Source organism: Bactrocera tryoni, chromosome 5 (genome assembly GCF_016617805.1).
Source record: "Bactrocera tryoni isolate S06 chromosome 5, CSIRO_BtryS06_freeze2, whole genome shotgun sequence".
NCBI classification, from domain to species: Eukaryota; Metazoa; Arthropoda; class Insecta; order Diptera; family Tephritidae; genus Bactrocera; species Bactrocera tryoni.
The window spans coordinates 50,690,196-50,703,048 of NC_052503.1; the positions used below are offsets into that span (position 1 = coordinate 50,690,196).

Here is a 12,853-nt window from a genome sequence, read left to right on the forward strand (position 1 = left end):
TAATAAACGAAAAATAAAAATCAAAATATTACGAATATATTTGAGGAAAAAATAATAATTAAAAAATAATTATTAAACTTGATTCTTTGACGATTTCTTTACAACTTTTACGGTCCCTAATTTCAATAGCTATTAATTTTGTGGCTACGGCTGCCAAACGGTAGAAAAAAGAAAATTCTAACATGCATAGTGAAACCGAACATTTTGACAACTTATAAATAAGAATTCACCATGATTCAATTATAGAAGATTGTGTCGATATGAAGTGTGCTTTCTCGAAGATGTATTTTTATAAATAATGCCAAAATCACTTGTTTTTTTGTTTTTAAAATTAATTTTATGTTTTCATTTTGATTGTTTTGTGTTGTTTACAATGTAGTCGTATTCAGTTATAACTCAAAAATTAATCATAAAAATAAAACAATACAAACAAAGTAGCTAGTTTTGACATTATAGATCCAATCACTTTTGACAGGTTAGCGTAAATACAATAAGGCAGTATTGGAAATAAAATGAAAACGAATAAATTTCAACGTAACATGTATGTCATAGAAATGGTTTTTATTAATTAGTAAGAAATAATTTTTTAATATTATTACCAGAACTTAATGTACCGGTATTAATTGAGCGTTAAGATACATATGTGTTGGTTGTTTGGTAGTCATGACATGTCAAAGATGTCAACTTTTGTATCGAATAGTGACGATTTGCGGAAATCGTTAACTTTTTGTTTCAAAGTGCTGCGGAGTAGAATCGAATGTTTCTTAAGTCATGGTGATCATCTATCAGAAGTAATATGCAAAAGATGATTTTAACGGTTCAGAGATGATGATTTTGATGTGAGAAATGAAGAATGTGGAAGACCTCCAAAAGAGTTTGATAACGCCGAACTGCAAGCAATATTGGATGAAGATGATGCTATGAGTCAAATGGAAGCCATAGCCGTTTGAAAGCTATGAAAAAAATCCATAAGGGAGGAAAATGGATACCACATGAATTGAATGAAAGACAAATGAAAAACCGAAAAGAAAGTTGCGAAAATTTGCTTCAAAGACACGAAAGAAAATCAGAGGTCGAATCGTTACATCCGTGAACGTATCACTCGTCACGTAAAAGCCTGTATTTCGTGTTATGATATACGTGATCGTAACGCTTCTATCGTAAACTGGCATGATGACATACGTGAACGAGTATATGAACGTATCCGTTCGTTCGTATCGTCATTCGAAAATTACCAATCGTAATAGACAAATTTATGGAAATGTGAGCAATTTTTTTTTAAATTTTATGTTTTTTATAATTTTTAGTAATAAAGAACATAAATAAGAAACCAATGAATGGAATATCTCCTAAAAAAAAATTATTTATCTGAACAAAACTTTTGTATTTTAGTTGACATTAAAAATAAAATTATATACAAGGTAACGGACATATACATTTTTGAATTAAATTAATTAAATAATACTTTATTTGGTCTCTTATCGTTTGGTCGACTGCGGTGAGGCGGTAGCAAGGTGTCCATTTCTTGTGTGATAAGAATCGCAATTTTGAGGGTCGTAACTTATTGTAAATTTTATGCAGGTGTTATGTTATGCCTCATAAACGTTAGCAAATCTTCCACTTTTATAGGGTGATACCTTCCTCTCTTGCCATATCCTAAAATTCTCCGACTTTTTAAGATTCCTATGCTTTGTTCAACGATATATCTAAAAAGAAAATTTTTTTAATGAGGATTCATAATTTGTTTTTTTTTTATACCTACGCTATTGCTAAGATCTCTAGCTCTCTCCGTACTATTTTTTTATCCCCTTCACTTTCACTAGAACTCAAATAAAAAAACAAAGTTGGATCCATTTTGATATTTAATTAGCTTTTGTTAGTTTATTGAAAATTTTCCAACAGTTCTGACAGTTCCACATCTATTGTGACCTAAAAATATGATCCAAAGCAATTTGGAATTTAAAAAGTATTGTGAATTGAAAATACATTACGATCCGTTTGCTATCGTATATCAACACGTATCACGTAATTTTCTGTCGTATGTTTGCCGATCCGTGCACGGATGTAACGATTTGACCCCAGTTTTCCATCGATTAAATTTAAGAATCCTTGTTTCAAAATACAAGTATTTCAATTAGCATGAATAGAATAGAATTTAACATTCTTTGAATATATATTTTTTACTTTCCCATATAAAATTTGAATTTAATTTAATTTATTTAGAAAAAAATTTAAGGGAAAGCGGGTAAATAAACGACTATATTTTATATATAATTTAAACTTTTTACCCGTTATTTTGTTCAAATAAATAACAAGGTGAAGAGTTTCTTAAGTTCATTAAAAAGTTCCGTAATTCGAAGAGGCAAGATACAAATTGAAAACAGTAAAAATAAAATTATGGGTAGTGTTCCAACCATAAATAGTCAATATAATTTGCAATCTTATGGATATATTTTTTGAGTAAAATAAAAATTTTGAACCGCTTTGCTCCTATTCAGTCATTTATGTTTTTTCTACTGCGTACCAATACAAAGTTCATAATTCTTAACTTCCTTAATAACCATAGATATCATAATCTGCTCCAGCAAAAATAAAAAAAATTGTAACTAAAGTCAGCAAGGAAATAGAGAAAAAGTTATTTCTTATTTAAACAAAAGTAATTTAAAAATCTGCAATGAAAATTATTTAAAAGCAATTCAAATTTTAATAAAACTATGGATTTTAGTGATCATTTGAGTTTTAGACTTAAGATTGTAATCTTAATCAAAATTAAAGTTCATTTATATAATCATTTACCTTTTTGAGAGCAATAATTGAATTTTCCGTTTCAAAAATTTCTTTCCAAAAATGTAAACTCAGGGTTGTGATCTGCGTTTTCAAGTAAACTGACTTACTAGTCGATTAGAGTTTTCTGAAGAAAGCGTAAGTTATTTTGGCCTTATCATGGCTAAGTGCGGCCACTTCCGCTCTTGCGTTCTTTCACCTTTCTTTTTTTAACATACCAAAACTTCCTACAAGCCACATATTATTTCTTTTACTAAATAATACGTTTTTTTTCTTTAGACTAAATCTTTTTAACTAATAAATATTGTAGTCGTATAAAACATATAAATCCACAATTCTTGTTTTAATTTTAATTTTCACAACGTTCGTACTTTAATAACTTTAAAAATTAGAAATGTAATAGTTAGCAAGACGTTTTAGCTTTAAAAACATTGGAATGCGTACAATCACGTAAATGCGCTTAACCGCACGCTGTATAAATTCCCTTTCAAGAAAGTCGGAAACTTATTATTTTCATCATACATATTATGAATAAAATAATACAAACGAAACTACAAACATCTATTTGGCCACCATCCTCGTTTAGGTTATTCGATTGTTAATGAGGCCAATACATAAGTGCCACTAATAAGCCATCTCGACCGTTTCTATTATAATACATAATAAGAGTTATCAATGTATCGAAGAGAGTATACTTATAGTTACGTATAAATTATTTAAATTCCTTAATAAACGTTTTTTTTATTATAAAACCACTTAACGTTTAAACATCTGAGAATTATATATATATATATATTATGGTGTGCGAATATGACCTCGTCAAAGCAGATTACACTTCGAAAGCCAGGTTTCCGTTTTCCTAGTCTCGGCGAATTTTAGTTGATGACCACCTTTGGGAGGATTATTTGCTTCCTAAAAATATATATAGAATTTTTCACTCGCCATTTCTACTTTGAATATTTCTATATTATTACCAAACGTTTTTCCATTTTCGCTTTAATGTCGCTGGCTAATGTTAGGAAAGCTTCTTCTACATTGATACTTGCTTTAGCAGATGTCTCCATAAATTTTATTCCATATTCTATAGCCAGTTGCTCCCCTCGCTCTCGAGAAACCTTAGTTAATGACATAAGTTTCGAATTGTTAATAAGCATAATGTTTGTTTTAGCGCAGACAATAATCATAAAGTAAGGGAGGACTAAGTTCGAGTATAGCAATTGTAAGGAATAAACACATGTGGCATATATTTGCCTATAAAACTCTTTATACAATAAGTCGCAAACTATTTGGACCTAATATGCCCGACTTCAGCTCGCGAGAGAAGCGATTTTCATTTCAGTAGCAGCAGCCTTTGTTTTTTTAATACTTATTTTGGAAAAGTACTAAATATTCTTTGGAAAGAGTTAATAGCCCAGCGAATAAGCGTTAAAAAAAAAAATATTTTATAGCACTATCGTTTTTTCTGAAGTCCCTAAAACATCAATTTTTAACAGATAAGCAAACAACCACTGAAGCACGAAAAATCATATTGGAATAATAAGCTGAATCTTTGCGTGAAATCGGAAAAATAGTTGAGACACCATTGCACAATAAAGAAATTTTGATAAATGTTCGAAATATTAGACTATTGAAAATTTGCGCGGCGGAAGTAAAAGCACATCTAGTTTCAAGAGCTGTTCGAATATCAAAAGATATAGTGGTTCTAATAATTTGGCTTCAATTGAGTCCACGATAAAAATTTGGGTTCTTTAAGCACTTTGAAAAATAACGTTGCTCCCAGCATTGAAAAATTAGGATTAACAGGGAATTGGATCTTTCAACAGGACAACGATCCTACAAACACAAGTCCACACCTTAATTCCAACGAGCAATAGAAAAACCAGACAGAGAAAGATTTCAATGAGGGACAACCCAAAAAAGGCATTGAAGAATGGAACAAAATCTCTCCAGATTAAAAAAAAAAATGCAAAATCACTGCCCAGAAGATTAAGGGATGTCCTCAAGTCCAAAGGGATACAAAGCAAATACTGTAGTATAAATATTCAGGGGTGTTGTGGAATCTGATAGTTGTCGGAATCAGAATTGAAACCGATGAAAAAACGTAGTAGGTGTCATGAATTCAGATATCATTGGTTTGATATTCGAAACAGAATTTGTATCGGATTTGGGTGTCACGGAAACCAATTTTATCGGTTTTGCTATCAGAAACAAAGCAAGAAGATAGTCGCTCACAGATTTGAAATGTAAGCTAAGAAATCAAGGTATTTTATTATTTCGAATTAATTTATCTTTATTTCTATAGGGGAAACATAAGTATAAAACACGAAATGTCTTAATTATTGAGTTTTTGGAAAAAAAATCCGGATATTTAAAGATATTAGATTTACAAAACGTAATAAATGAATTTAACACCCAAATGCGTCATTATTCATTCGATAAATGTTATCTCTTCAACTCTTTCTTTAATTCAGAACTTATTAAAAACTTTAATAGGATTGCTACCAAATGTATTCATTTGCAAATTTTGTCACATTAGTACACAGCTGATTCGAATATTGGTTTTGCGTGTGTTCGAAAAAACGAAAATCCGGTCAGATTCTGTGACACCAATGAAAATCAGAATTGGTTTGCAATTCTGACAGCTAAGCAATTCTGTCTTGGATTTCACAACACCCCTGATTAATGTAGTTTGTGCACACTTTAACTTTACTGAGCTCTGTTTACTTTTTTTACGTGAAAAAGGAGACGATATCTTTAGTTCAAGTGATATTTTTTGGCTGTGTTTAATTTTTGTTTAGTATTGAAAGGTTGAATTCTTATCATATAAGCCTTGTATTCTGTAAAAAAAAATTATTGTTTTTGTAATAACAACTTCAACATTGGTATAATTGATGTTTACTTATTTTTGAAATTTTTGAGATGAAAAAAAAAACCCCGTTTGTTTGAGGAGAAAAGCTTGTCGTCAATATCGTGCCATCATCAACGTAGGAGATGATAGAAACTCCCTCTGTTGGTTGAGGCAGTTTCGAAATGTAGAAATTACATCATAACTGGGGAAGGAACTATTCTGTATGACCCCTGTTTAATTCTTCTCAATTTGAACTTTGGACCTCGAAACAGTTCGGATGATTTCCGACCGCCCTGGTAGTTCATAGTCCACCTTTTCAAACCTGGAGGGAGCGTGGACTGTTGTCCAAGTAGCGTTGTGTGGTTGACTGTGTCAAAATAATTTGATAAGTTCAACGATAAGATTATCGTTCTCTCACAGGGTGGCTTTTATTTTAGGCAATGGACTATCTGGGCGTTTATGATGCTAAATGCTGTGCACTTTACGGAAGTCATACTGGTGGTTCGCTAGACTCAGGTGAATGTCGGAACTAGCAAGGCCTAAGTGTCTTCACTACTGGGAGAGTTATCGAACGATAGGACTCACTCTACCGATTTTCTACACAAAGGGGTTTTTGAGGATTGGTCAGCGACAGGTTGGTGACCTTGGTGAGGAAGCTGACTCCCGTCGAGTTTAGGTGTTTTAGCATCAGTATGTTTGTTCCATCTAAGCAAATGGATTTTGCTTTGCTGACGAAACTCTGAACTTCATCTGTGAAAGTATGTGGTGCGCAGTGAATTCTGGGAAGCCGACCACGTTAGCTACATATGTATATTAAAGTTAAGGAAGGTACGGTTGCTCACAGAATTAATGTAGGGAGATTTTTCAATCGGGGTAATTATGGGCAGATGGTGTAATGCGATAGTCAGCACAGGTCGCAGGGTTACGCTATTTATCAGACCACCATTAGCGATGGTAATATCGGGCGTGATATTACAGGTGCCCATAATTCTGGTGGGTCTTCGTCATTCATTGTGCAGAATATCGAATTTAAGGTAGACCATAGGTCACATACATATATCGTATTCTAGTTCCCCGTTAGATAACTTCGATGACTATTAATTTACAATTTCCTCAAGCAATGTTAGATACCCGCAACAAATACAAGCAACGAAAGTATGAGAGAACCTGATAAAATTTGCTTATACGAGTATATACTATTACAGAGTTCCAGCATAATACACACCTGGCGTTTGTCATTCAATTCACATTTATTACCCAGAAGCATTTTTTCCACGTCGGCGGATGCATTTTCTTCTATATTGCGAATCCAGTTTTTAATATTTTCAAACGATTTTTCCTGCGTTATATCGTATACTAACATGATACCCATAGCACCTCTATAATACGCTGTTGTTATTGTCCGAAAACGTTCTTGACCTGCGGTGTCCCTAAAAGAAAAAAGTTATAGTTTGAGGATTCGATATACCACACGCATTACCATATTTGAAGTTTAATTTTCTTCCCATCAAATTCAATTGTTCTTATTTTAAAGTCGATACCTAAAAAAAATGTTTACAGATATTTATTTTATTATGCAAAAAGGATAAGGTTTGCTAAATAATGGCAAAATTTACATATAAATAGCATTACAAATAACATTATTGTAGTAAAATTTCCAATAAGCTGATATGTTTCGTTCCGATATGTTATTTCATAGGATATGTACTAATACAGCCCTTGCTTTGAGTAGTTCCGTAAAATAAGTATATTTTTGTATTTATTTGGTTGTGCGAATATGTCCGATTTTTGCCAAATAATCGTCATTTGTGGGAAGAAAAGCTTTCTTCAGCATTGGGAGTCACCCACCAATTCATTTAAAAGCAACTGAATGTGCTGGGAATGAAAAACAAGAAATTCGGGATCTTTTCGACGTCAATTCCTGTATTATATCAAGGAATCAACCGCAAGATCTCTTCGAGATGATCTTCACATGAAAGTCTACCCTCGGTTTACTATTAATCTTTAAACAATGCGCTTGAACCAAATTAGGCTTAACAGATGCAACTGGCTTCATTAGTGGCAGGTGGTCAAAGGTAACGAAAGTATCCTTTCTACATATTTGTCACTGCTGAAAAGGATTTTAATAAGCAAAAGTACAAAAACAAACAAAGATAAAAAATGCTATTCCAAAGGTCAAAAGTTGTTATCATCCAGATGCTTTGGTGGAGTCTCTTATAAAGGTGAAAACCTTTAATAAGCTGGAAAGTCGAAATGGGATAGGGAACCGGATGCACCAAAGGGAGGGCAGGCCTGCATAAACGCCCAGTAGCAGTGAAATAATGGAAATGTCAACTATTAAAGGTGATACGAAGTTATCATATAAATTTTTTATATTTTAATATTTAGTATGTCCAAAAATTTAAATTTTAATTTCTCAGGAAACTTTTTGGAACTCTTAAGTTATCTGAGATATCAGTATGCTCAAAATGAAAAAAATGATGTTAATACAAAAATCCATTGGCCCAGGCGGCATAAATATGTTGCTGCTAAAGTAACAAGGTTCGATGGAGGAAAATACCTCACCAAGGTGAAAGATTGAACAACACCAAGAAAGCACTTAGCGACCTAAATGCACGGATAGATAACTTAAACAAAAACCATTTTTGCGTTAACTTGTGTATTGTTTAAAGATAACTCTAGCAGTAACCAACTCATTCAGTATAAGGTGTGTCGAATTATAGATATCATTATACGAATGCTGGGCTAATTCCGTGGACCGATTGCATGATTTTCAGTATTCAACTATTTTTCCGTACATAGTATGTGTGATATGATATCGATACAACTTTTGTCAATTTTTGGCATCGTATCATGATATTAGTTCTCTGATTTAATTAGGAAAATTTTGCCGATCTTTGATACAAGGAAACATTATTTTTATAGGAAAACTATTCCGTATTTTTATATCTTTGAGATCAACGGATAGTTTCAGTAAAAAGTCATCCAAAGGCTCTTTGGGTTCGAAGAGTTGTGGTCCGATATCGACAACTTTCAGTTATAAAACTACTATCTTCACAAGTACCTTTTGTGCAAAGTATTCCGATAATATTATTGGTGCTTGACTTATAGACTGTAAAATGAAAGAATCATATAAAATTAAAAGTTGTGATACATAGAAAGGAAATGTGGTTAAAATTGGTATATGCTTGTTGAAGAGATTCTTTGGCTTAAAAATATATATATATCCAATCTACATATGTACATAATTGCCGCTGACTCATAGTAAGATATTCGTAAGTCAAGTTCAGTAATTTAACAATGCCTACTTTAAAACTTTTTTGATTACTTTCATTTTCACTAAATAGTTTATAAACATTTCTAAGACTAAATAAACGGCTTGTTTGCTTACCACCGTTTTATTATTGTGATAGAAAAGTAAACAAAAATGTAAAATATATTACAATTTGTAAAAAAAAAGCATACTTTAAACACAAATATCTTATAACCTGTAAGTTGCCCGGTGTCCATTTATATATATTTTTAATCTGCCCCATACCCTTTTTTAGCACGAATTCGGGGGACGGTATCCTAAAGTTTTTCAAAATATTATTAGAAATGCCATTGTTTATAATCTTTGTGCAAAAGGCTTTCAATATTTTTAACGAATATGGTGACACTCCAAATTACCCCAAAACACCGTTTAAAAATTTTAGTCTACTCACCTATAGTTGAAATAAAGGTGGTATTAAATGCGTCCTCTGAAAAACGAAACAAAATACACGTTTTCCCTACGCCAGAGTCACCAATTAGTAATAACTTAAAGAGGTAATCGTACGTCTTCGCCATCTTTTTATTGTGTGAATTTTAAAATATTGCGTTTGGTATATGTTAAGTTTCAAGACTTATTGTTTGAAAGTACTTGTATGCTAAAACTATTCATTAGAAAACGTATATAAAATTGAAAGTTTCTCGGTGTTGCTACCTAATTGCATTATACATGCGTACCGGAGCTTAAATTTATTAAGTAATTAAATATTTTATACGATTACAGCATAACAAAAAATATTAAACACCAATTTCTAATAAATCTCATTAAAATGGGGATAAACGGATTTAATCGAAAATCGATAATAAAGTTCTTCGATAAATGAAGAGTATGTATCACAGATATTTTGAAGTTAGAATCGCGGATTGTGAATTGGTTGATAAAGTTTGTGAAAATTCTAAGGAAGAATTAAACAAATAATAAAGCAAACCCGTTTATTTAAACCTTCCTCCAAAAATATCATCGAATACTTCGAATAATACTGGCACGGTCAATACCGCATGTGTAGCATTCTCTCGCTGTCCATCAATTCTTAATTTGGAACACGATACAATTTCCGCAATATATATTAAATGTGTGACAGACACTTAAGGTTTAGTTAATACCTGTTTTCTTAGTGCAAGTGCTGAACACATTGACGCGACAGACTGCAAGCGTCATCTGTCAAATATTAAAATACACATGTTCTTACGGATACAGTTATTTTGACAGCTGCACGACTACACGACTGCAGGCCGACAGTTGTCGCTCTCGCTAATAGCGCCCATACACGAGCACACAAGTGCGTTCGATCGGTATGTGTGCGCTTGCGATTTATCGTGTATGGGCTTGTTCGCGTACCGATCCACGATTTGAAATAACAATTAATAATATAAAATAAATAAATTTACCAATTTACTTATTTTTTGCATAAAAAATTTCACTTTGAACAAAATATTAAAATTACATTGAAGTGAAAGGTATTAGTATGGCCACAACGAAATTGTGTACATGCAAAATGGACAACTGCGTTGTTTTGTGTACATGCCGGCCATTGTTATGTCGCTGCCTTCTTACAAATGTTCATGTAGTAGGATTCATGTAGTAGGCTATTTTCAGTTCACTGCACCCACTATAAAATGTAGTGATAATCAATTTATTGTAAATGACTATTGTGCATGACTATTGTGAATTGGCGCACCTTCTGCATTCATTCTCAACAAAAAAAAAACTATAACAAATCTTTATAATTTGAAAAGAAATTATAAAATCTTTTTAAAACTTACCTTTCTCAATAATTAAACGGCGAATTATGTCTTTATGTAAAATTACAGCTTACACAGGTAGCAATTAATTTTTACGTGTCATTGCATGAAAATAAATATGGGTTTTGATCTGACTTATTTTACAGCCATTGCAAATATTTTTCTGCGTGTGTTTTGTAGTTGTGTCGTTGCACCAATTAGAAAATTTCAAAATTCCTCCACCGTGCAAGGGTTTCGCAAGAGCAAGGGAGTCCCTTTAATATTATGTATCAAGGAAATCGAGGTAACAGATATGCTTTTTACAGCTAACAATTAGGTAACAAACAAGCTAACATGTTTATAAGTTAAAGAATAGATCGAGAATACATACATACATTGTACATAAAATGGCGATGTGTTAAATAGATACCCGTCTTGCTGGGCAACTATCCAGAAAGTGACAGCTAGCGAAACTCCAATACAATGAAATAATTTGCGCGGAAACAAACACATATTCATACACACCGGGCAAGTCATAAGGTCTTTGCGTAAGAAAAGTATATACGATCGCACGTACACATAAGTTAAGGCTAGAATTGCCATTTGACCTTTAAGAAACTAATAACCACTCTAACAGAAATCTCTGGTGGTGCGGTTCGGTTATTAACCGAAGTTTTAAACGATAGCTGGCTAACAGGATTGTTGTTCATCCAATCATAGTTTGCCGGATGGGATGATTAATTAGATTTTTAAATAAAAGATTTAAGAGCAAGATCCAGTTTCATGGCAAAAACCTTCCAGGAAGTGGCTAAAGCAATATTACTGGTTTTCTCTCTGCAGATGACTGGACGTGTAGAAGTCCAGATTTAAATGCATTGGGGAAATTTCTCTCAGCGCCATTCACTTGCGAGTGGCCAGAACCGATTCTTTTGCAAGTGGCTAATGCATCTCACGCCTTCCGGTTTTAGACCAAGTATTCTCTAAGCACCCAAAGAACATCCTTTTGAGGGCGAGCTAAAGGAAGAAGGCGAACCATCCCTCTTCAGGGTTGCGCGGCAGGGTTGAGACTCCCCAAGTAAAAACGCCTCCAATGAAAAGGAAACAAAAACTTCGGATGAGAGACCTTTTTTTCTGACGACCGTGGCAAGCGCATTAATGATTACGATTTAAGGGCATGCACGCGTAATGTCCGGACCTTTAATTGGGAAGATGCCGCTGTCCAGCTGGTTGATGTCTTGGTAAAAGTAAAGGCTGACATCACCGCCGTCCAAGAAATGCGATGGACGGAACAAGAACTAAGACAAGTAGGTCCATGTGGCATTTATTACAGTGGCCATACAAAAGAGCGCAATTTCGATGTGGGATTCGTGGTGGGAGAGAGACGCCGTCACCGCATCATATGATGAGTCGACGTTACGAGTTTTCGAGAGAAGGATGCTGCGGAAGATTTGTGGTCCATTGCGTATTGACAACGGCAAATATGAAACGATGAGCTGTACGAAATATACGGTGTCATTGACATAGTTCAGCGAATCAAGAGATAACAGCAGGGCTGGCTAGGTCATGTTGTCCGAACGAAAGAGGACACTCCAGATTTGAAGGTTTTCGATTAAGTGCTTGTGGGTGGAAGCAGAAGAAGAGGAAGACTTTCACTCCTTTGGAGTGATCAGGTGGAGAAGGACGTGGCTGTACTTGGTATCTTGAATTGGCGCCAAACAGCGAAATGGAAAAACGACGGACGCGCTGTTGAAAACTCGGCTATAACCGCGTAAGCGGTGTCTACGCCAGTAAAGAAGAGAAAATAAGCTCTAGTAATTTTTTGGTTTTATGAAAATCCTGTTGCATTTCTGAACCCCAAGATATTTTCTTATATATATTGGTTAGTTCACAATGAAAGTTGGATATTATATTTGCTAATTCCTTTCTTTCTCGAAGTTCTGTGCAGCTCAATTTACAATGTATTCAAAAGTACTGAGCTTTTTCATATAAATTTATCATTTATGGATTTATTCAGTTATTATTTAATTTTCAGGTTTCTTGAGAGCTGCGTACTAAGCTTAAATCGCAACGCTTTAAATAAAAGTAAATGCGTTAAATAATAATTTATGTCCAATATGCTATTGTTTTGCCGAAATCAGTTTTATCCAATGTTGGTTAATATTCTGACCGTTTAAATGTCATAAAAATTTT

General features: G+C 33.4%; 1 protein-coding gene across 1 annotated transcript; it reads right to left on the bottom strand.

Annotated features, from left to right (window-relative positions):
• Positions 1-3,505: 3,505 nt before the first annotated feature.
• LOC120777443 (ras-related protein Rab-8A) lies at positions 3,506-9,704 on the bottom strand. The gene is made up of 5 exons (XM_040108755.1): positions 9,337-9,704; positions 7,113-7,173; positions 6,858-7,062; positions 3,759-3,899; positions 3,506-3,696 (listed from the first exon to the last, which is right to left on the bottom strand). Exons 1-5 carry the CDS (start codon positions 9,458-9,460, stop codon positions 3,604-3,606), a joined length of 624 nt encoding a protein of 207 aa, XP_039964689.1. The 5' UTR covers positions 9,461-9,704; the 3' UTR covers positions 3,506-3,603.
• Between the last annotated feature and the right edge of the window lie 3,149 nt (positions 9,705-12,853).